The 25,133-nt window shown below is 46.0% G+C and overlaps 1 protein-coding gene across 1 annotated transcript in view; it reads left to right on the top strand.

Moving 5' to 3' along the window:
* The window catches only part of KIAA1549L (KIAA1549 like), a 266,135-nt gene that overhangs the window by 146,837 nt on the left and 94,165 nt on the right, over positions 1-25,133 (top strand). Inside the window, exons 4-10 of the mRNA XM_041722356.1 lie at positions 2,270-2,884; positions 4,848-4,963; positions 7,852-8,071; positions 9,350-9,483; positions 16,565-16,727; positions 18,275-18,334; positions 24,656-24,807. Of these exons, the coding sequence (XP_041578290.1) occupies positions 2,270-2,884; positions 4,848-4,963; positions 7,852-8,071; positions 9,350-9,483; positions 16,565-16,727; positions 18,275-18,334; positions 24,656-24,807 (1,460 nt within the window). The remainder of the gene's footprint in view (positions 1-2,269; positions 2,885-4,847; positions 4,964-7,851; positions 8,072-9,349; positions 9,484-16,564; positions 16,728-18,274; positions 18,335-24,655; positions 24,808-25,133) is intronic.

The following is a 25,133-nucleotide window of genomic DNA, read 5'->3' as shown; positions in this document are numbered from 1 at the left end:
CAATGGCGAGAACAAACCTCCTTCCTTCAGAATTAGCTCTCCCTTCCATGCCCTCCATGCAAAGCACCCAGACTATGTCCCCATCCCCTAGCGTGTCCAGCATCAAGCCAGAGACCCATGCATCTGTAGTAGATCGCTCCGAGTTGCCAGCTTCAACTTCCCAACAGGTGACAGCGTTTCCCTCATCCACTGAAGTCTATGATTTCTCCACAGTGAGACATGTGAAAATGCCAGCAACCACAGATGTTTTCTGGAGTTCTCTTTCCACAGAAACTGGATCGCTCTACATAGAGCCAGTGATATCTGGCTTGCCGCAGCAAACAAATTATGATTTAAATGGGCACGTCATTAACTCCATCAGTTGGGAAACTCATTCAGCTTCAACTACTCCTCCCAGTGGTTCAACATCAGCTGCAAGTACAATAAACTCTTCAGATCTCAGAGCTACTGCTGGGCATTCAGGGACTGCAGGAGGCTTTACCATCCAGCATCCAGGCCTTGGTACAAGCACCAGCCAGCCCATTCAACAGTCAGAGGTTACCATGGTTGGAAACCACACAGCCCTCGTGTCCATAACCAATAACTATTCCAGAGACTTCCAAGCAGCGGAGGTTGAAGAGTACACACCCACTAGCCAACAGGCTACGTCTCATCCCCGTCCACAGCTGCCTATGCATCCAACACGTGCTCTTCTGCCAGCCTCTCCAAACCTAACTTTTACAGCCAACTCGAAGCAAGTGCTTTCAGATGGAATGGACACGAGCCTCTCAATTTCCAGTGATGTCGATCTGTCTCCTGTGACAAGTGCTTCTCCAGCATCCCAGAGTGTCTTGAGATACAACTCTATTGCCGAATCTCCTCCTCTGTCAACCAGGGTCGTATTCAGGACCCCATCCAAAGTTCCGCTGGCTTCTCAGCACCCTGAGAAATGGACAGGTGCAACCACTCGTGCAGGTAGTTTGCTTCCCGGTACCCCCCCAAACAGGTCTGGCCGCTTCTGTGGACAAAGGATCTTCATGTTCAACACAGATACCCAGCTTTGCTTAGAAGGAGCAGAAACACACCTTAAGGATGATGAATGAGTTAGCAGCCCCAAATAGTCACGTCCTTGATCCTCTGCTGACTAGAGTTTTTGAAAAGTACAGTCAGTCTCCAACTTAGGATGGTTTGACTTATACAATTTTTCAGCTTTTTAATGGTGCAAAAGCAACATGCATTCAGTAAAAATCATACTTCGGATTTTGAATTTGGATCCTTTCCCAGGCTAGCAATAAGTAGTATGATCCTCTTTTGTGATGCTGGGCAGGGCAGCGAGTTGCAGCGCCCAGCCAGCCACCCGATCATGAGGGTCAACAATGATACAATTACAGCCATCCTGGACCCATGCAACTATTCTTTCACTTTCAGTATGCTATTCAATAAATTACCTGAGATATTCAACACTTTATTATAAATAGGCTTGTATTATTTTTTTAAAGATTTTATTTATTCATGAGAGACACAGAGAGAGAGGCAGAGACACAGGCAGAGAGAGAAGCAGGCTCTGTGCAGGGAGCCCCATGTGGGACACGATCCCAGGCCCCCGGGATCACACCCTGGGCTGAAGGCAGACACTCAAGCACGGAGCCACCCAGGCATCCCAAAATAGGCTTTTATTAGATGATTTTGCAAACCCAGTGTGGGCTAATGTAAGTATTGTGAGCATGGGTAAGGTGGGCTAGGCTAAGCTAGCATGTTCGTAGGTTAGCTGTATTACATGCATTTTTTATTTATGGTCATTTCAACTTATGACATGTCTTTTGGGACGTAACCCCATTGTAAGGAGAGGGAGATCTGTATTCAGAATTTATTTATTTTTATTTATGATAGTCACACACACAGAGAGAGAGAGAGAGAGAGAGAGAGAGAGAGAGGCAGAGACACAGGCAGAGGGAGAAGCAGGCTCCATGCACTGGGAGCCCAACGTGGGATTTGATCCCGGGTCTCCAGGATCGCTCCCTGGACCAAAGGCAGGCGCTAAACCGTTGCGCCATCCAGGGATCCCTGTATTCAGAATTTAAATGTCGTTATTGCCAACCACAGGTTTCCATAAGTGACACTCTCATTAGGGGTAATTGATTTAATGAACCTAGAACTGTTTTGCCTAAATTCCAGAGCACAGAGACTTTTCATGCCAGCAAACCCGTAAGTGACATCCATTCATCACCACCACAAGTGACATGTGTGCTGCAGACCAGTGACAGACCTTTGCTTTTTTGTCTTTCTGCAGCAGACCCCTCTGTGTCATCCAAGGTGGAGCCAACAGCAGCAGCGGTGGCCACGTCGTTACTGGGGAAATCAAGTCCACTGGCGCTGTCTGCAGCCCTGGTTGCCAAGGGCCCTGGCAGCAGCCCTTCAGCCATGGCCTCAGGATCAGTCAAGAGCAGCTGGACCACTGCTCTAGCTAAAAACGTCACAAACAACACAGCACTTGGCCCAAAGACGACACCAGGGGCAATGCATCCAGCCTTCTCATTCACGCCAACCTACATGTTTTCAAGAGCGGCACACACCGTGAGTGCTCATACAGCCATGCAAGGGAACACAGGCACCGCCTCCGGCCTGTTGTCCACTACACACCTCCCCAGGAAACCACAAGCCATGCACACGGGCCTCCCGAACCCCACCAACCCAGACACGCCCAGAGCATCCACCACACGCCCGCTGACTATCACAGCAGCCTTGACATCCATCACAGCACCCGTGAGGGCCACCCGGTTGCCACCTGTGCCAGCGGAAAATACAGACACTGCCCTTCCCGCTGCGTCGACCGCTGTGGTCACAACCGGCAAAATCGCATCCAACCTGGAGTGTCAGATGTCCAGCAGGCTCCTGGTGAAGACAGGTAAGAGTCCACTGTCCTTGGAGTTTACTTGAAAGCAGTAGGCACGCCCTGGCCTCAGAGATGTAGCAGAGATGAGATCGGCGGTTCTCAGCCAAGAACAGTTGTGCTCCTTCTCCCCCAGAAGGTGTTTGGCCCTGTCTGAAGACCTTTTTGGAGGGTAGGGAGGGTGCTACTGGCATGTAGTGAGACAGAGACCAGGATGCTGTCAAACGCCCCAGGTACAGGGCGGTCCTACAGCAAAGGATAATCCCCGCCCCAAATGTCCGAGTGCTGAGATTGAGGAGCCCCGGTCCTTATCAAGTGACAGAGGAGAAGGGAGCTTTACGTGACCTGCATTCTGGTCCCGGGATCAGTCCTGCTATCAGAGACCCCCCCTAGGGAAACCGTTTCTGCCAATGAATCCGGGAAAACAAACGCGTAGTGAATTTTGCCTGAAGAGCAAACCAGTGATGTCTCACGTGAATGAATGAATGATGAATAAAATGTCACGTCTTGGAAGCCCTGCAGAATTCAGAAAGGCTTCTGAATTCTCAGCCTGCAGGTAGAAAAAGTACAGCTGCACGATGAGGGTGCCCAGGATTTCTTTCGATGTTGAAAAGGAGGCCGTGAAAATGTCGGGTGGTAAATGCTATCTCTAGCCACCACCTCCCAGTTGCAGCAAAGCAGGGCAGGAAGGCACCGGGTGCTTTTAACAGTGGGGGTAGTGTTGGCTATAAAAAGCACTAGACACGTTATCTGAGCCAGCAAGCCAGTGCTGAATGCTCGAGTCCCGCCTTCCTCTTCACCCTACAAAGGATTAAATGAAATTATATCTGGAGACGTAGCCTATTCTAAAATGGGAAATTGTGAAACTAGGCAGACCAGAAAGTACAGTATCTCTTTCTGTTTCTCAAGGAATTATACCATCTGGTTTTCCACTCCCCCTCCTCTGAGAGGCAGGCAACCCCAAACACCTAGATGCAGAAGTCTGGAACATTCTGACCCCTCCCCCTTCTTCCACCACCCCCGTCACCCCAGCCACACCTGGTCAACCACCGGTGCCCTTCATTCAGTTCAACTTCCTTCAGCACCCTTCTCTCCATCCCCACCGCTGCGTCCCTCGTTCACCCTGTCATCAGCCACCTCAATTTCTGCAACAACAACCAAATTTATCTGCCTTAGACTAGCCCCCACCCCCTCCAATCTGTTCTCCAGTCTGTAGTCAACGGGACCCTCTAAAATGTATGCTTTTGCTTAAAGCCCTTCACGTCCCATCGCCCGCAGGACCAGGCCTAAACATGTATCCTGAAAGGCTTCGATCCTCACCCTGTGCCTTTGAACTTGGTCTTGTCTCTGCTGGGAGTGGCGAGGGGCGGTCCCTCTCCACTCATCAGGAGATGGGCTTGCTTATCAGGAAACCTTCCTTGATCCCCACCCCCTTGCCGAGGTCCAGGCTGGATGTTCCTAGAGCATCGCAGGCTTCCCTTCAGATAGCACCTGTCACCTTCAGTCACAGGTGCCAGTCTCCACCCCAGGTCTCCATCCCACTCTGCCCCACTTGTGGGGTGGGAACTCAGCTTCCTGAATCAGGGGTGTTTGGGCAGCACAACCTCCCTCAGGGCTTGCGCCTAAGCAGGTTGTTGAGGAACGCTGTGGCAGGTGTTTTCTGCAGGCCCCCCATCAGGACCTGGTACCGCTGAAACCAGTTTTCAAAGTCAAGGACAGAGTTGGTCAGAAATGAAGCGTGGCTGGCGTATTAGCTCTCTCTCCGCCAGGGCCACACAAATACAAGGGCCTTCCTTCTTTGGGCTTGAGTGGGACCCCAGAGCAACAACCCCAGGCCCCCGCTCTCATTGCTTGGACCTGCACCCACCAGACTTCCTCAGAACTTGCAGGAAGTGGAGGATGGAGAGGAGAGGGGAGCTCATTAATTAGGGGGTCTGCTGCCCTACCCTGATGACAGTGCTTCTGTTTGGTCCCACAGTTCTCTTTCTGACCCCAAGGAGAGGGCAGAGCAGTGAAACCTTGAAATTCAACATTGCCAAAGGGCTCACACAGGCATTACGGAAGGCTTTCCACCAGAACGACATCTCGGCTCACGTAAGTCTCTTGGCTCTGTAATGAGACTAAGCCATCCACACCTTCCTCTTGGGCCCAGAGTATGTTTAGATTGTGTTCCTCCTCCCTGGGTACCATAACCATTCTTGTCAGAAGCCGTGTCTTTCTTCATTTCGGCAGATAGCTAATAATATGTGGTGACTGGATAAAAGGTCCAATTTTGACATAGAAATGGAGGTTGACTGCCTTATGTCTAATTTTTTTTTTCAAGCCTAGATACTATTTTTTTTATTTTTATTTTTTTTTAAGATTTTATTTATTCATTGGAGACACAGAGAGAGAGAGATAGAGAGGCAGAGACACAGGTAAAGGGAGAAGCAGGCTCCATGCAGGGACCTGATGTGGGACTCGATCCCAGGTCTCCAGGATCAGGCCCTAAGGCTGAAGGTGGCACTAAACTGCTGAGCCACCCGGGCTGCCCCAGATATACTGTTTTAAATCATCCCATTATCCCGTTATTGGGGATACTTTAAATACTTTCCCATTGGGAAAGTATTTAATAGTGTTAGTGTAATTCTCAAGAAATTGTCCATTTCCTTTCCCTTTATCTTCCTCAGCATTGTAAATAGTGATTTATTTCTGGAAGTTTAAAAATTATTGTAAATTGAGTCCAACTTTGTGCTTCAATAGCCAGCAGCAGACAGGGAAATAAATATGTTTTTTTCCCCAAGCACTTTAATGCCAAGTACTATTTAGTAACCGCCAGCTGATTTCCATGGCATATCCAAGCGATGGAAGCCTCACTTTACACTCTTTTGGATTGATTACAAGTTTTAAAGCCCTACGTGTGATTGGCAGTCAGTGGACAACCCTTTTCGCCTCTTAAAAATATTGCTCTGGCTTTTTTTCCTTTGAGGCCTGTCCTGCAGTTGTATCTAGCTTCGTCGTCTCCATGACCACACCAAGGACTAGGGATGAGGTTTGGTACATAGGTTATTGGTCATTGTCAGCCTCTTTTTTTTGGAGGTAGGATGGGGGGAGGAGCAGAGGGAGAGGGAGAGAATCTCAAGCAGACTCCCAGTTGAGCATGGAGCCAGATGTGGGGCTCAGTCTCACAACCCTGGGATCATGACCTGAGCCAAAACCAAGAATCAGATGCTCAACTGACTGAGTCACCCAGGCACCCCTGTCAATCCCTTTTATATAATTCTGAGAGAAAGGAAGGAAGGAAGGAAGGAAGGAAGAAAAGAAAAGAAGAAAAGAAAAGAAAGAAAAGAAAAAAAGAAAGAAAGAAAGAAAGAAAGAAAGAGAGAAAGAAAGAAAGAAAGAAAGAAAAGAGAGGCATTTCATGAAAAGCATCCATGACGTCTGCACTAGAAACTTTATTTGAGAGTTGAAAATGGGGGCACCTGGGTGGCTCAGTTAGTTAAGCATCTGCCTTTGGCTCAGGTCATGATCTCGAGGTCCTGAGATGGAGCCCCGCTTTGGCTCCCAGCTCCATGGGGAGCCTGCGTCTCCCTCTCCCCCCTGCTCTCTCTTGCTATCTCTGTCTCTCTCTCGAATACATAAAAAAAAGTCTTGAAAGAAAGAAAGAAAGAAAAAAAGAAAGAAAGAAGAAAATGTAAGTATTTTTATTTGGTCATCTGACATGTAATTTTCACTCAACTTTGGTTGTTTTCAAACTACTTTCAGTTTTTACCTTTTTTGCAAATCATCCCAGACCACTGTGACAATCAGTTATGAATTCATTTTTTAAAAATCAGCCCATTTTTTAAAACGTTTGAAAGGATGTCTGATATTACTGCCAGGAGTGAAAATCAGGATCATTTGCCACAGACAAAAGCTAATCATAAAAATGAGATTAATGGTAATGACTTGTTAAATTCAAGCTAGACATTGTTGCTTGAGGAAGGCTCTAAGGCTGATGTCTCTGGTATCCCTTTGTTTAAAAATATGATTAGCAAGCTTTAGAGAGGTGCTAAAAATAATCCCCAAATTGAGACTTGTTCCTTGAGGTCATTAGGATTGGAGCAGAGTCCACTCTTTTAACAGGTGATATGGTGTTCTATTAAAAACATCTTGAGGGGCACCTGGTTCAGTGATTGAGCATCTGCCTTTGGCTCAGGGTGTGATCCTGGAGTCCTGGGATGGAGTCCTGCACCGGGCTCCCTGCAGGGAGCCTGCTTCTCCCTCTGCCTGTGTCTCTTTAAAAAAAAAAAAAAAAAAGGTTTTATTTATTTATTTAAGAGAGACACAGAGAGAGAGAGAGAGAAAGAGAGGCAGAGAAATTGGGTCAAAAAGAACTCAAAACATCAGTGTCCCTTGGGACTCAGTTTTAAGGGAGACTTTCCATAGCCCATCCCCATCCTCCCCTTGGTCTTGAACCAACTTACAAGCCAGGAATGGAGTGGAGTCTGAACAGTCCTTCTCTCAGTTTCTAGAAAGAGGAATTCACCTCATCTACTACTAATCCCTAAAGGAGCCTTTAGGCTCCTTTACATCCTAAAGGAGCCCCCACTTCATCTATCATTTCCGCCTTTTCATTTTCATAAATGACGAGAACTATAACAAAGCTGTTTTTCCCAGCATTTCATCTCTGGAAATCTCTTTTGCCTGCCCTCTCCTGTCTGCCTTCTGGGTGACTGTTGGTGCTCACAGGATGACACTGAGGCATTTAAGGAATCAAGAAACCCCCCACAGATTTAATTCCCTTACATGTTGGTTCGCAATAAGTTGTATTTCATTCTATCCCGCTATTTTGAGACTTGCCAATCCACGTAGCACTTTTATAAATTATTAGAATATTCATCGAATGAGAACATCTTGCTCCCCAGCCATGCCAATAAGGGTTGTAGTTCGAAGAAATACCAAGAAGGACTTCAAGTATGGTGGAAATAAACACTGAGTTCTGTGGGTCTGTTGTTTTGTAGGTGGACATTCTGGAACATTCTCATAATGTCACCGTTGGTTATTATGCTACCAAAGGGCGGCTGGTGTACTTGCCTGCTGTCGTGATTGAGATGCTGGGTGTTTATGGGATCAGCAATGTCACTGCGGATCTGAAGCAACACACCCCAAACTTACAGTCAGTGGCGGTACTTGCCTCCCCATGGAATCCCCAGCCTGCAGGCTGCTTCCAGCTGAGAACAGGCAAGTACCTCAGAAAGAAAGGATTCCTGTCCATTCCGGGATCGGGGGCAGCATCACGAAGATGCCTGTTTAAAAACTTGAGTGCTAGTGGCTCTGTCGTCTCTTAAAGTCCTGTGTACCTTCCTCAAAGGGCCCTGCTAATCAACTGTCCAAGTTCCCTGCCTATGAACCTAAACTTCCTCACCTTGGATTTATTAGAAATAGTCCTTCAGGGACGCCTGGGTGGCTCAGCGGTTTGGTGCCTGCCTTCGGCCCAGGGTGTGATTCTGGAGACCTGGGATCAGGTCCCACGTCCAGTTCCCTGCATGGAGCCTGCTTCTCTCTCTCTCTGCCTGTGTCTGCCTCTCTCTCTCTGTATCTCTCATTAATAAATAAATAAAATCTAAAAAAAGAAAGAAAGAAAGAAAGAAAGAAAGAAAGAAAGAAAGAAAGCAAGCAAGCCCTTCAGGGGCACCTGGGTGGCTCAGTTGGTTGAGCATCTGCCTTTCGGGTTGCTTGGTCCTGGGATCGAGTACCCACATCAGGCTCCCTCCCTGCTCCATGGGGACCTTGCTTCTCTCTCTCTCTCTCTCTCTCTCTCTCTCTCTCTCATTAATAAATTAATAAAATATTTTTTAAAAAAGGAACTAGTCCTTCACAGGAGCCTTCCTTCTCAATTTATATAATTAGGACTTTATGAGCAACAGGCACCGTATTTTTAATTTTTTCCTGTATTACCAGTGGATACTGGTAAGAGCTGAGCATCCATAAAATCTGTGCTTTGGACCAACACTGTTCCAGGGTGCCCCTGAATCAGAAGCTCTGAGCTTTGGCCTCGGAATCTTCCTCTCAAGCACCCTCGCGATTCTGATCATGTGGTTGGTAAGCCCCAAGAGTGGAGAAACTAGAAATTATTGAAGTCGAAAGAATCAACTAAGTGATGCAGGTCAATTGACAAGCCCCCACCCCCCAAACCTCCCCCAAGAAATAGAAGGCATGATCTCTCTTTGATTGTTTTTTTTTTCTTTTTTTTAAGTCATTCTTGGAGCAGATGTCTACACAGTCCAACAAAATCCTTTGCATTAGAGGGAACCTCAGATTTGATCGTGCTTTTAATTCTTCTTTATTCATAATCATTTTAAGAGCCACTTCCAACCCTGCAACCAAACTTTGTCAGTCCTTATTTGCCTGATTTCTCTGATGTAAAATCATGCTGTTTTATATGAAGACTGCTGTTAAGTCCAAGGAGCTAAGTCACACATCACTTTGGCAAGCGCTGATTTATGACTCTCCTTCTAGTGCTACAGTTTGTGAGCCAATCTGACAACATCCAGTCCTGCAAGTTCGCTCAGACAATGGAACAGAGGCTGCAGAAGGCCTTCCAGGATGCTGAGAAGAAAGTCCTAAATACCAAAAGCAACCTGACCATTCAGGTAAGGAGGAGGGTACTTCAACTGTGTCGTTGATGTTGGCAAGAAGTGACTCGGTTTCCTGTTTTAAAGATGCCTGGTGTAAGTGTAACTCCGTCATTTAGACAGGAGGAGGTGCCGCTCTGGGGCCCCTGAGAAGACTCAGTTCCAGCACCGATGAGGACGTCTGTGACAGGAGGGGTGCTGTTTTGCTATATACCTGCTGTGGTTTAGGGTTTTATATTTATTTTCCCATGTGACGCTTCCTCAGGCCTTCCCAATACATTTGCTATTTTGTTTTATTTTGTATTGTTTGGTTGTTTGTTTGGGGTTTTGGGGGGTTTTTTGTTTGTTTTTAGATTGTTTTTATTCATGAGAGACACAGAGAGAGGCAGAAACATAGGTAGAGGGAGAAGCAGGCTCCCTGTGGAGAGCCCGATGTAGGACTTGATCCCAGGACCCCAGGATCACGCCCCGAACCAAAGGCAGATGCTCAACAACTGAACCACCCAGGCATCCTGGTTGTTTGTTTAGAGAGAGCACACACAAGGGTGCACAAGAGTAGTGGCGAGAGTAGAGGGAGAGGGAGAGAGAATCCCAAGCAGGCTCTGTGTCCATTGTAGAGCCGGGTGCAGGACTCGATCTCATGACCCGGAGATCATGACCAGATGTGAAATCAAGAGTCAGACATTTAGCCCAATGAGCCACCCAGATGGCCCAATACATTTACTATTTTAAAAACTGAAGTAGATGTGCAATATAAGGTACAATTTCATAAAATGAATCAAATGTCTCATAAAATGAAATCAATTCCAAATAGCTAACTCATCAAGATTTGCCTATCCTGTGATTTGCATTGAGTTGTTTTCTAGACATCCACATGAACAGTCACTTTAGTTTAAACAAACACATATACACATTTTATATTTGGGGCTCATTGTATGCCATCACTGCGCTAAGTGTTTTAGAAATATTTTGCTACATAATACTCAAGACATCTTTCTGAAGTATTATTATCATCATTTCACAGAAAATGGGACTGAGAGAGAGGCTAAGGAACTTCCAGAAAGTCACACGGTAAAGAAGGGAATAAAGACTTGAGTCAAGGCCCATGATCTTATCCGCTATGCTAAACCATGGAACTTTTGGTGAACACATGAATTTTTTCTTGGAAAAATCCCACTGCTAGTACAATATATTTCAGTTTCCTGGACTTACAATAGATATGCCACCAAAAGCTTTCCTCAGACCCACTTTTTTGCAATTATATAACTAACATCCCACTAAAGACATATGCTTTTTTTTTTTTTTTTTTTTAAGTAAGCTCCACATCCAGCATGGAACCCAGTGTGGGGCTTGAATTCAGTCAACCCTGAGATCAAGACCTGAGCTGAGATCAGAAGTCGGACCCTCAATTGACTGAGCCACCCAGGCACTCCAAGACAGATGCTTTTTTTTTTTTTTAAGATTTTATTTATTCATTCATGAGAGACACACACAAAGAGAGAGGCAGAGACACGAGGCAGAGCCACAAGGCAGAGGGAGAAGCAAGCTCCATGCAGGGAACCCGACGCGGGACTTGATCCTGGGTCTCCAGGATCATGCCCTGGGCTGAAGGCGGTGCTAAACCACTGAGCCACCCGGGCTGCCCCAATGCTTTTTAATCATATTCATTCAGCCCCCAAATTTCTCTGATTAACTATACAACCCAATGTCCTGTTTTTACTGAACTAAATCCTTTGCAATTAAACCCAGTGGTTTTGAAATTGACATTTAGCATAAGTGAATTATCAGCAAAGCCAATATGAGGTAGAAAGCATACAATTTAATTTGAAGAAGCAGCTTTCCTTTTCTAGATTTATCCAAAATGTATATGGAAGTATCTCATTATGATTCAGTTCATATTAGATTAAGATCTAAAAACGTGTCACAAACATAAGATTTATGTAAGAAGTATGACTCAGCTCCCTTGTGGGAGATCTTTTTCTTTCTGATTGGGTTTGTGATCTTCACAGGTGCATGATTCCAGTTAGGGCTTGGAGGCAGAGTGTACTCTGATTGTATTCAGGAAGCACAGACCCATTGAGCACCTCCTGTTTATATAAATAAGCTGCCTTTGGCCTTAAGAAGACTCTGTGTTATAGGATAGTCATGGGCCATGAGATGAAACCTTGTACAGCAAATAACAAAGTTTCCTTGGAAAAGACTGTAACAGACAATTTGAGAACTGCATCTAAATAAATTTTGGGTGCTCTTGAACATTTCAGCAGGTCTTGAAGTAAATGGTTAATTGGGTGAATTGTTTCATTAACCCTGCTCCACTTTTTGCCATGGCTGACAGGAAGCCTGGAACCACTTTGTAGCCTGGATTCTGGAACCCTCTAGGCCCCTTTATCATGCATATATGTAGCTGCGTGCTAATCATCCACCTGGACTTGTTCCAGGACCTGGTTTTATAATTAATAAATTTCCATTTTACTGTATTAAGTATAATTTGGAGGAGCACCTTGGATTTTTTTGGACCACATAGGTATTTAATTTGTTCAGGGAGTCGTGGAAAAGTTTTGTTTTGTTTTGTTTTTTAACTTGTATAGCATTGGTATTCGGGGCTAGATTGCAGTAGACTCAATTAGGACCTTTTTGGTTGTGAATGACAGACTCTAAGCATACAAGATTTAAGCAAAAAGAAGTAATTGGGCAGCCCGGGGGACTTAGCAGTTTAGCACTGCCTTCGGCCCAGGGCCTGATCCTGGAGACCCGGGATGGAGTCCCACGTCGGGCTCCCTGCACGGAGCCTGCTTCTCCCTCTGCCTGTGTCTCTGCCCCTCTCTCTCTTTCTCTCTCTCTCTCTCTCTCTCTCTCTCTCTCTCTATCTTGAATAAATAAATACAATCTTAAAAAAAGAGAAAGTAATTGGCTCATAGAACTGAAAGGTTCACAGCATATTTCATTCAAGCCCGATTTGATTCAGGTGCTTATATGATTTCTTCGAAAAGTTCTCTTTGTCTCTTGGCCTTGCCCTGGGCTGACATCATCTTCAGGCCCAGTGGGGTGGCCCCTGGCACCTCCAGGTTTGTCTCCTTCTTGTTGCTTACAGTCTTATGGAACCAACATACCTATTTTGGTGGCCTTCCAGTAAAAATCCTGGGATTAGCTCTCATTGGACTCATTTGGATTGTGTTCCCATTTCTGGAGTCATAACTGTGGCCAAGGAGATAAAATGTCCCAATGTCTCCGAGGCCTGGCTATCCCCACTCCTAGAACTTGGGTAGGGCAGCCCCACCCAAAGCCCATGAACCCAGCTGGAGAGAAGAAGTATGTCCTCAAGGAAATTGTGGTGTTGTCATAGAAGAAAGAAGAATGGATGCTAGGTAGGCAAAATAACAGCCTTCCTTTCTGCCAGTCTTTTTAAGGTCTAACTAGCTAAATGAATTGTGGCATGAATGGGTGGGAAGTAAGAGATAACGTCAGGAACAACAGGAGTCTAAGAGTAAAGGGGGTAGTGGGAAAGTGCCCTCTGTAGGGGCTGCTTCTACTTGGGGACAGGTCATGACTTTCAGGGAACACTGACCTGGCTTTGGTCTCAGGCCTGTGGACCTCTCATTTATGAAGCTAGTATTAAGTAGCCATCAAGATTGGTCACACTTTTCTTAGCTATAAAAAAATGAGTATACTAAAGAAGACCAAAAAAAAAAAAAAAAAGGAAAATCTGTGCTCATGAATTGGAAGATTTGATATTGTTAAAATGTCAGTACTGCCAAGAGCAATCTACAGATTCTATGCAATCCCTATCAAAATCTCAGTGTTTTTTTTTTTTTCAGAAATAGAAAAATCCATCCTAGAATTCATATGGAATCATAAGGAACCATGAATAGCCAAAACAGTCTTGAAAAAGAAAAACATAGCTCGAGGTTTCATACTTTCTGATTTCAAAACTTACTACAGAGCTACAATAATCAGAACAGCATGGTACTGGCATAAAGACAGACATATAGACAAATGGAGCTGAAGAGAGAATGCAAAAATAGATCTTTGCATATATGATCAAATGATTTTTGACACGGGTGCCAAGACCATTTAATGGGGAAAGGATGGTCTTTTCAACCAGTGATATTGGAAAACTGAGTATCCACAAACAAAAGAATGAACTTGGACCCTTATCTAACACCATAAACAAAAATTAACTTCAAAGTAGATCAAAGACCTAAACATGAGGGCCAAAACTATAGGACTCTTAGAAGAAAAAGAGGAGAAAACTTCATGGTATTGAATTTGGCAATGATTTCCTGAATATGACACCAAAATTATAGGCAACAGAGGAAAACATAGGTAAATTGGACTTCACCAAAATTAAACACTTCTGTGGATCAAAGGACACAATTAATCAAAAAGCAACCCCCAGAATGGGAGTGGATATGCCAATCATATATTGGATAGAGGGTTAATATCTGGAATATATAAAGAACCCATACAACTTAAAAACACGAAAACAATCCTATAAAGAAGTGAGCAAAGAGTTCTAATAAACAATTCTCCAAAGAAGATCTATAGATGATCAATAAGCACATAAAAAAGGTACTCTACATGACTTAATCATCCGGGAAATAGAAATCAAAACCACAGGATACCACTTCGCAATCTATTAGGATGGCCATCATAAAAAAAAGAGAATAACAAGTGTTGGTAAGAATGTGGACAAACCGGAACCCTTTGCACTGCTGGTGAGCTTCTCAAATGGTGTAGCTCTGTGGAAAACAGAATGGTGTGGTTCCTTAAAAATTAAACCTAGAAATACCACATGATCTACACAAAAGAATAAAAGCAGGGACTTAAACAGATTATTTGTACAGCCATGTTCATAGCAGCATTTTTCACATTAGCCAAAAGGTGGAAGCAACCCAAATGTCCATCCACAGATGAATGGATAAGAAATGTGACATATTTTTACACACACACACAATGGAATGTTGTTCATTTTTAAAAAGGAAAGAAATTCTGACCCATGCTACCACATGGATGAACCTAGAGGCTATTATGTTAAGTGAAATAAGCTAGTCACAAAGGGACAAATACTATATGATTCCACTTATAAAAGGTGTTTAATTTTGTCAAATTAATAGAGACACAAAGTAGAATGGTGGTTTTCAGCGGCTGGGGAGAGAAAGAAATGGAGAGTTGTTTAATAGATACCAGGTTTTGGTTTGGGAAGATGAAAAAGTTTGTTGAAAAGCAAAAAATAGAATGTTCACATCAGAGACAATGGTTGAAAAGTTATTTTAGTTATTATTATTATTATTATTATTATTATTTAGGTGGCAGTATAGGGAAGTCTTTTAAATTGTTCAGAAAGAAGCACCTTTCTTTCTGGTACCCTGGGGAAGAGCCATGAATACCGGTGGCTCAACCACACTACAAAAATACTTTCAGAGAGGAGAGAAAGAGTGGACCAGCAGTGTTGACTCGATGTATCATAAATCATGGGACTATAGGCTCTGTGTTAGTGAATTAAATAGCAACTTCCACTTATGGGGAAAAGTGGGAAATAATGTGAAGAAGCTATTCTTGACAGTCTTCTTAAAAATAACATTTAAAGGGAAAGTTGCAGGGATCTTCATGCCTGAAGGCACAGAGGTCTGGGAAAGACAGGATTTCCATCAGCTCCCTATAGGAAGAGAGAGCACACTCAGTTTAAGGTAATTTGAATAAAGTCTAATAAAAGGGAACTTTTGGGGTGCCTGGATGGCTCAGTGTTTGAGCGTCTGTTTTTGGCTCAGGGCGCGATCCTGGGGTCCTGGGATCGAGTCCCATATTGGGATACCTGTGGGGAGCCTGCTTCTCCCTCTGCCTGGGTCTCTGCCTCTCTCTGTGTGTCTCTCATGAATAAATAAGTAAAATCTTTAAAAATAAATAAAAAATAAAAGGGACCCTTTGCAGAAGTACAGGCAGGCTCTAGGGAAACCACAGGGCAAGTACAGTACCCAAAGTGGTAAGTGTCGGGGCCTGATGGGGTGAGAAGAGCGAGCAATTATAGGAAGCCAGAAGCCAGAGCTGCCCTACAGGAGCCGTGCTGTGGGGAGGGAGTCCCGGACGCCAGTTCTCTGACCTCCCTCTCCTCCCACTCTCCCCTATCCTCCCGGGTTCCTTTTAGCTAAAGCTAAAGGAGGGAAGAGAAATCCACTGAGGTGGTCCACCGGGGTCTGCCTCTGGGTGTGCTGAACAAAACGAGGGTGGGTGGGTGGGCGGCTGGCTAGAGAATCTGGAAGGGGAAGGTGCAGACCGGGGGAGGGGGCACAGAGCCCCACACTGTCTCACCAAGTAGAATGACTTCCTACTGCATCTGTTTTTCAAATCTCATCCGTGGGATATTTTTGTCCATACACTGACCCAGAAAACCGCACTTTCCGGTAACTGTAAAACTGACTTCGACAGATATTTGAGAAGAAAACCACACCGTCCCATAGTCCTATTTACATATTCTATATTGAATTAATAGGTCACGAGGAAATGTAATCACTCCCCCAAAGAGCCTGTTTTATATTTCTGAATTCCTTTTGAGTCAAGGTTTCATCAGGCTGTTCACTAGCATGGTGATCCGCTGTGTAGGAACTTAAAAGATCCCCCCCCCCCATTTAACTCAGGCTCCCTTTGAGCGGTTGAGCCCTCATAGATTTAACATTTTCCATGCTCTATGCTCTATTCTGTGTGTTCAGAACCATAAAAGTAACCTTGAGGCGATTCAGCCTCTAGAAAAGATACCTACGCCAGCTTAAGACCTGAGGTCAGACTGCCTGGGTTCGAATCCTGGCTACTCTCTTGATCACACTGGGTCTCGGTTTCCTCCTTTGCAAAACGGAGTCGTGAGTGGATGCAGTTCCTGGGGCATCTGAGGACCAAGTGAGATCACACGGCCCTAGCACCACGCCTGGCACTCCGCGAGCAGCCCCTACGTGGCGAGTGGTGTTATTCTGGTCTCTTCCTCGCTCCTTTTTCCACCTCCCTTTCATTTCTACCCGCAACTTCTGCTCGAATTCCTCCTCCCACGGCCTCCAGGAAACAGACCCTCATCTTATTTGGTGTGTCTCCCCCCCGCCACGTGTCGATTCAGATGGTGAGCACATCCAACGCCTCGCAGACAGTCACCTTGGTGTACGTGGTGGCCAATCGAAGCTCCTTCCTCAACGGCACGGTCGCCAGCAGCCTCCTCCGCCAGCTCTCAGCTGAGCTGGTTGGGTTCTACCTCACTTACCCGCCGCTCACCATTGCTGAACGTGAGTACGTCTGTGCCCCCCACCCTGGGGCACTGCCTTTCCCCTGCACCCACCAACCCCGCCCCCCAGGGCAGGGGTAGGGGGTTCTTTCTCCACTTAGTGAACATCTGTTGTGCCGGCCACATACTCACTCTCTGATCATAAAATAACTGAAATGGGTGATACACGGGGACTGACCTGCTGACAAGTTTATTGCACGTTGGAAGAAAGCGCTGGCTGGGGGCCCTTACCCTGTCATCGAGTCCTCACAAAGCGCCCTAGAAGGTACCACCAAATGAGCCCCACTTTGCGAAGGAGAAAACTGAGATCCCAAGAGGTTTAACCAGATGCCCCCTCTCACGTAGCTAATGAGACATGGAACCTAGGGATCAAACCCAAGCAGTCTGCCTTTGAGCTTGCAGGAACAGCCTGGAGGGCGTCTGTCCTTGCGGCAATCTGGGTTGCAATGGTTTCCCTCACTTGCGCCATCAGCAAATGCTCCAGGGCCTTTGCCCCTTGCCCTGGCTGTTGCTGTCTTAATGCAGCTCGTTTGCAGTCAGCATCATGACTTCACTGGATGAAGTTCCCATAGTCAGTCCTGTGGCCTGTCTTCCTCTGATGTTCAGTTACATAATTCTCATTACCATGCAGCAGGCATAGACTCGGAAGACAACGCAGCCTACATTTTGTACCCAAACACTTACTTGGTGGCCAACTGAAGTCAAGATTTGTGCTGTTAAATTTAATTGTCAACACATTTCTCAAGGTCACTGGTCCAGGGTTTTGTTTTGTTTTGAGGCACATAGTAGCAAAATTGCTTCTGTTTCTTTCTGTGGTTGCATTTGAGACTATAAATAAATAAAATGATGTGTGTGGATGGACGCAGCACACAGTAGCCACTAGGAATTTTTTTTTTGAATGTTTAATAGTAGGCTTTTGGAATTTCATGTAGTAAGGAGAGGTGACTCTGGATTTTATGGAAAAGGTGATGGCATGAAAGATAGCGTTATGTCACATGGCAGCATGCAAAGAAGTTATTTTCTTTCCTCTTGATATTTTGATAATAACAACAACTGAGATTTATTGAGCGCTTACTATGTCCCAGGCACTGCACTACACCCTTTACATGAATGAAGTCTAACCTGCAAAAAAATGGGACTGTTTGTCACAAACATTTAGCTAATAATAAACTTAGTCCTTGACATTGGAAAAATCCATTCAAAAGATGATCAACTATTAGTGATGGTTGGGTAGTTTTCACAAAGGAAGCTAAAGTTAAGACATGTTCTAGCTGTGAGTCTTGATAATGATAATGTTAATGGAAAAAATAAATAGAAAGAGCAGAAATGCACAAACCCTAGAAAATTCTTCATCTGAAAGTTAGCCCTTTACTGGTATTTTACTTGTTGAAACAGCAAGATATTTTTAGCCTGTATGCCCTGGAGCTCCCAGGAATGATAAAGCTGAATTTAGATGTTTGATATTTTGTCACCTATGTCCATTTTCCTTAATAATAGTTACATATAAAACCTGTGAAAGTAACTTGGTGTGTTTCTTATTTGTTTTAGCGCTGGAATATCCCAACCTTGATATATCAGAAACAACCAGAGACTATTGGGTAATTACAGGTAATCTCTTTCACTCCCTCTTTCCCCCTATCAGTTTGTGTTTTTTTTCAAACAGCATGTCAAAAGAAACCCTAAAACTAAAAATTAATAATTGTTATAATTAAAATAATTAAAACTGCATGCCATTCAGTGATAGGATCAGCATCTTTCCTTTGGTCCTGTCCTTACTTCCATAGGACCAGAAGTGGGTAAAGTCAGCTAAGAAAAGATACCACTGAAGGTGAATCTTAGATAACCATTCAAAACAGCCACCTGTAAAGTCCATGGCCTCCTCTTTGCAAAAAGTAGATCAATCTGAAGGTATGGCGGCGACCTGTGGATATCTAGGGTATGTCCATGGGAATGGTGGTTTATTTAACGATGGTAGGCTTTTCTGCACTGCCCTACAAAACTCCAGTGAAAGGCAGAGGAATGCTGGGCATGCACTTTTCTCTCTCCCCTGGCACACACCCCACACCTACACTAATCCTGGTGGAGCCCAGGCGTGTCCTGACAGTGAGGGCGGATGGAAGTAGAAGGGTGGTTCGGTGACATTCTCTCTTTTTTTTTTCCTTGACATTTCCCAGCTGAGCTTCATGAAACGGCAAAAAAGTTCTTGTTTGTGTTTTTCCAAAGCCAGAAAGTGGCTCTGAAAATCTTAGAGAAGCAAGGGTTGGGAGCAAACAGAGAAGACAGATGTTGATGGAAGAAGTGACAGCCCAGCTGAACATGGAAGGGTGGAGGGGGAGTGGAAGGGATGAGCGTGGTGGGGCTGCCATAACAAAGCACCACAGACTTTGGAGGCTTCGGCAGTAGGAATTTGTTTTCTCATATTTCTAGAGGCTGGGAAGGCTGACACCCAAGTGTCAGCAGGGTTGGTTTCTTCTGAAACCTCTCTCATTGGCTTGTAGATAGCTATCTTTCCTTTACATCTTTCCTCTGTATGTCTGTGTTCTAAACTCCTCCTCTTATAAGGACACCCATCATATTGGACTAGCCGCCCCCCCCCTTGTGATCTGATTTTACCCTAACTACCTCTTTTAGGGCCTCATCTCCAAATACAGTCCCATTCTGAGGTATGGGGGGGTTAGGACTTGAACATAGGAATTTTGGGAAGATACAAGTCAGCCCAAAGCAAAGAGAGAGGAGGATCCTACAAGTCATGGAAGATGTGCCTGGGCAAGCCTGTCTGAAACCTCCCTCTTTTCTTCCCTGCCCCATCCCCTCCCTCACATGCTGTCCCAAACAAACAGTAGCGAGGCTGCTGCCTGGAATCCTAACAAAGGAGCACACACTCCTGCTCAATGAGGCTTGCTCAAGACCTCTCTGAAATTGCAGAAAATCTCATTTCTTTCTCCCCCACCGAGCCATGGATATGCAGAGATGATTTTTACCTGCTAGAAAGACAAACTAAAGAAATGCGTTTTAAAAGAAAAAACAGGGGGCCTCAGTGGCTCAGTCAGTTAAGCATCTGACTCTTGGTTTTGGCTCAGATCATGATCTCAGGGTTGTGAGATCGAGCCCCATGTCAGGCCCCGTGCTGGGTATGGATCCTGTTTGAGGGTCTCTCTCCTACTTGCTCTGCTCCCACTTATGCTCTCTCTCTCTAAAAAAGAAGGAAAGAAAAAAAAAACCATCAGAGTTTATGCCCAAGAGAGAAATGATACTAACCCAGCAATGCTTTTTTTTTTTTTTAAAGATTTTATACATTTATTTGAGAGAGAGAGAGAGCACACACAAGGAGGAGGTAGGGACAGAGGGAGAGGGAGAAGCAGTCCCCCCCCCCCCCCAAACTGCTGAGCAGGGGTGGGATGTGTGACTCGATCCCAGGACCCCGAGATCATGACCTGATCTGAAGGCAGACACTTAATCGGCTGAACCACCCAGGCGCTCAGCAATGCATTTTTGAACCAGCAGGTTATGTAACACTTCCAGAATCATGTCTCCACCACCAGGAATGCTGCTTTTGAAGTTGCAGATGTCTCTCCTTCTATTAACGTAAGGTTTACATTAAATGGTAACGCATCTGCCCTTAAACATGCGCTGTCTCGACAACCTCCTGTCTCATCCTTTCCCCAAGTACCTGGATCTTGCCCTGCTTCTTGTTTTAGTAGCATAACCTTCAGAAAATCATGCTGGGACTTCAGCCCTTGCCCGCCCCACCCACCCCCACACACCCCTGCCTGTGTAACTCATTTGCTTATTGTTGCTCTTCCAGCTGCTGGTCATCAGAATAAACAAGGGCCCAAGGCTAGTTACTCAGGTAGTGCCAGTGGGAGGGGCGAGAGCCAGTGTCAGCGTGACCCTCCTTCCTTCCCTTTGACTCAGGTCCCACTCTCTCCACTCATGTAGAGCCACCACCGGCCTTTGACCATAATTCACAGAAGGGGTAGGAGATTGGGAAGCAAAATGAAAATAGCTTTGTTCATCCGGCTCAGAGGCACAGGTCCTTGACACCACTCTGCCCTTCGCTCCCAGATACCCATCACGGGCACTCTGTCATCTGCTCCTTGCGAACAGCTCAAAGGATGGGGGGCAACTTTTCCTTTCTGTAGTTGATATTATGAAACCGTGACATGTTTCTACCTGCTTTCCCACTAAACTTATATTAACTATGTTTTGAGGTGTCTCGGTGGCTCAGTCGGGTAAGCACCCAACTCTTGGTTTTGGCTCAGGTGGTGATCTCAGGGTCCTAAGATTGAGCCCTGTGTCTTGCTCTCTCTCAGCCCGAAGTCTGTTTGGGGTTCTCTCCCCACCCCCTCCGCCCCTTCCCCTGCTCATGATCTCTTTAAGATAAATAAATAAATAAAATCTTTTAAAATACTTCTCCCCTCCTCCCTGAGCCTGGATCCCTCATTGGTGGAAATACTGTGGCTTCGTTAGGGTGATTCCTACAGCCCCCTCTGCTGGCCACAGATCCTGTGGTGAGGGTTGGGTATACAAGGCAGGATAGAGATGCGCGGACTTAATATTGCTGCCTCACACAGATCACAGCCCACCTTAGGTTTTTTATGGTTTTTTTTTTTTAAGATTTTTATTGATTTATTCATGAGACACAGAGAGGCAGAGACATAGGCAGAGGGAGAAGCAGGCTCCATGCAGAGAGCCCAACATGGGACTCGATCCCAGGTCTCCAGGATCAGGCCCCGGGCTGAAGGTGGCTCTAAACCGCTGAGCCACCCGGGCTGCCCCCACCTTGGGTTTTTCCTCTTGTCTTTACTGCACCACCAGGGTCAAAATCCCAGATCCAGCAGTCTCAGGATTTCTTCTGGTCTCAGCCCGGCTGCTGCTAACCTAGTGTGTCCTTGGGCAAGTCACTCAGGCCCTCTGGATGTCATGCTGTCACCTGTGGAATGAGGACAAGATAGGAGATGAGCATTCTAGGTTCTTTTGGCTCTGCATGTATGGGATTCAGTGACACATAAAACAATTCAGCTTCTGTATAGGAAGCTGAACCAGGCCGACCCCGACTGTTGGAATTTTATTGCTCAGGGCAATTGTAAATAAAGGAGTGAGAGACCAGTGATGTAACAGCCACCGAATCTTCTGGGGAGCTCCTATGGATGCAGCTGGGGACTGCCCGCCTCCTGTTAGCTGAGTCAGTGGTGGCGAAGGGTGGATGGCCAGGGCCCTGGCTGATGGGCCAAAGGACTGCTGTCTTCCTAGGCACTTGAGCCAGGGTCCAAGCTCCCCTACTACTTCAGGGTCGCTCAGGGAGATGCACGCCCCTTTCTAGTCCCTTCCAGGTGGGCAGAGAGGGCTGAGAGCCTGTGGCGTGCTACGCTTCTCAGGGGAAAGGAAGGGAGCCACAATTCTTGGAACACAGTTATTTCTTCCTCTGGGAAAAATGTGTCTAACAAAGAAGCACATTTGATGAACAGCAGCAGCTAGCATTTATGGGCATCCTCCAAAGGGCCTTGTAGCACTATGCTCAAGCCTTTTTTTTAAAAAAAATAAAGTATCTGTTCTCTACTACACCATCAGGAGTAGATTATGATAACCCAGACCCCTGGCTCCAACCCCCAGACCTTCTGGAGCTGCCTCCCAGTGGAATACCTGCTCTTGGCAAACAGAGCAGTGAGCCATGTGGACACTGCCCAGGTAGAGGTTCCATATAACCCTGTGGAATGTTCCCGCAGCTTCTTACACTTCCCAGAAGGCTGTGGTTTGGTTTGGTTTTTGTTTTCCCTCAATTTAAAAACTTGGGGTGAAATACACATAACATGCAATTGACTGTTTTAACCATGTTTAACTGTGCAATTCAGTCGTGTTAAGTACATTCACAGTGTTGTGTGGCCATCACAGCTACCTATTTCTGGAACTTTTTCATCACCTGGGTGCTTTGACTTTCCCTTTCTTTGATGTCTGCCCCAGAATCATCCCTGGGATTTGCTTAGAGTAACCCATGATGATGCCCTCGACTCCTGTGTCTGGTCGACAGGAGAAGCCAACTTAGAAGTAATCTTTCAGGGGCACCTGGGTAGCTGAGCTGGCTAAGCATCTAACTCTTGATCTCAGCTCAGGTCTTGATCTCAAGGCTGGGAGTTCAAGCCCTGCATTGGGCTCCACACTGGGTGTGGAGCTGGTTTTAAAAAGGGGAAAAAAAAAGTAATCCTTCAGCAGTGATTCTCTAATTTTACTAGAGGCACATCTTTGAAGCAGAGAGAACGCAGCTCTCCTCTCTGGGGCCAAGAGGTAGGCTGACCCTTGCTCAGCCTGACAGCTGCATCATGGGGGATTTTGAGGGGCCCCTCTGGGACCTGCCACGGAGAGAACAGTGCAGACGTGTCTTATCTTTGCTTGCAGGAATTCTGCTTGACAGATGAGCTGGGAGTCCCTCCCAAGGGCCCTAGAAAGAGCTGCTTTATGCCCTCCATGGGGATTATTTGGCATTTGTGGCTTCAAAGAAGTCATTTCTGAGACTCAACTGTGGCCTTTTATTTTTCTCTTGATCGGTTTCACCATCATGCTCCGTATCGCTGCCATCAGTAGCTTATTCTGGCCCTGTACAGAATGAGCTCATAATAGCAACACGTTCTTTACGTTCGGGCTATTTTCATATCCCCATAGATGGGTGGTATTAGTGGCCCTTGGCTGGACTGTGGTAGAACGAATTCCGTTAAATGAAAAATCTTGGATTGCACACTCAGCCCATTGTTAAGTTTTTGTCTCTTTAAAAAGATGAGAATTTTTTTTTTAGCATTTTTGATCTCAGGACGGACTGTGTTTGGAGGCTGTGTTTGTGTGTTTGGGGTGACATTTGTTTCCCAACAGACTTGAGGAAGGACCGGGCTTAGGGGGTAGATGGCAAAAGGACATGACTCCCATAGTAAGTGATCTTTCCAGTCCTGGCATGGTCCTGGTGTGTTCGTTGCGGTCCTCCTCCGTGCATGCACTAGCCGTTGCCTACTCTTCCATCATGAATGCCTTACCTACCCAGATAGCCCTGGATATAGATGAGACACAGCAGTGGAGGAGGGCTGGAAAGAGGAGTTTCATTTATCTCCTACGCACCTGGCATTAGTGCTAAGCTGCTTGATACATCTGGTCTCATTTCAACCTTATAGCCCACAAGGAATAGATTTGCTGTGATATGGACTTTCTTATTCTCTTTCTATAGAGAAGGACTTGGACTCAGGAAGGGCTAGTGGTTTGCCTGAAGTCTCACGACTGGCAAGTGCCAGCCCACTCTTTCTATTACACTGTCCCTGCTCTCAGGGAGCGTACCTGAGAGGCTCTGGGCCACTTTAGGGGTGGGTCCCAAAAGGACCCCATGGAGGAGGGAAAAATGAGGACACTGGACAGGGTGGCTTGTCTAGATGTGAGGAGCTGAGTTGCAGGATAGAGCTCAGATTCCTTAGCAAAGCTGCTGAGAAGTGAAAATGCAGTAAGGGTAGCCCTGAGCCGGGGCTTCTGAGCGGGAACCAGTGAAAGATCCATGTAGTCGTACCTACGGCTGTGCTGTATTCCCACATGCTAACAACACATAACATCTTAATAAGGTTTGGATTAAATACAACAGCATCAGGCATGTCACAGCTTGTGGAGGAGAGAGCCCAGGCTTTAGAGTTACATAAACACGGGTTCAAACCCCAACTTTGCTGGTTATTAGCTGTATAACCTTAGGCGAATCACATAACCTTTCAGCAACTATAACATGAGGACAGTGATTCCCTACTGCTGGGAGTATGGTCAGGGTAAAATGAGGCAAGGATGGCCAAGTCCTAATATGAGGTAGGCCCAGGGCCCTCCGTGGCTGGTACAGGGCCAGTGGTGGTTGTGGTTTCTGAGTCCGTGGGGAATCTGTCCTCTGAGCAGCCCCTCTGCCTTCTGCATCCACAGTGCTACAGGGCGTGGACAACTCGCTGGTGGGCCTGCACAACCAGAGCTTCGCCCGGGTCATGGAGCAGCGCCTGGCACAGCTGTTCATGATGTCCCAGCAGCAAGGCCGGAGGTTTAAACGGGCCACCACCCTGGGGAGCTACACCGTGCAGGTGCGTGTGTGGCAAGTCACTGGGGTCTTCTGACAAATGTGCGGGAACGTCCTGAGACTAAAGTAAGCCATGCCATGTGCAGAGGAGCATTTAATCAACACTCCTCTTAGGTTTGGAGGTTCGTGGTCACGACCATCAGAATCATGGAGGAGGGTGACAGTGAGCTACTCCCCTGACTATCTTGCTACTAGACTCCAAAGTTTCAGAACAGATTCTGTACACGTGCACGTGCTTACTAAACAGAAGTTATTAGTAAGCATGCACAGACTGACTACTCCCCAACCTGTTCTGGAGACTGGATGAAGTCCCAGAACTTAGGGCCTTTG

The sequence above is a fragment of the Vulpes lagopus genome, chromosome 11 (genome assembly GCF_018345385.1).
Source record: "Vulpes lagopus strain Blue_001 chromosome 11, ASM1834538v1, whole genome shotgun sequence".
Lineage (NCBI taxonomy): Eukaryota > Metazoa > Chordata > Mammalia > Carnivora > Canidae > Vulpes > Vulpes lagopus.
Note: the sequence above shows the minus strand (reverse complement) of the source record. Positions and strands in the feature narration are given on the sequence as shown.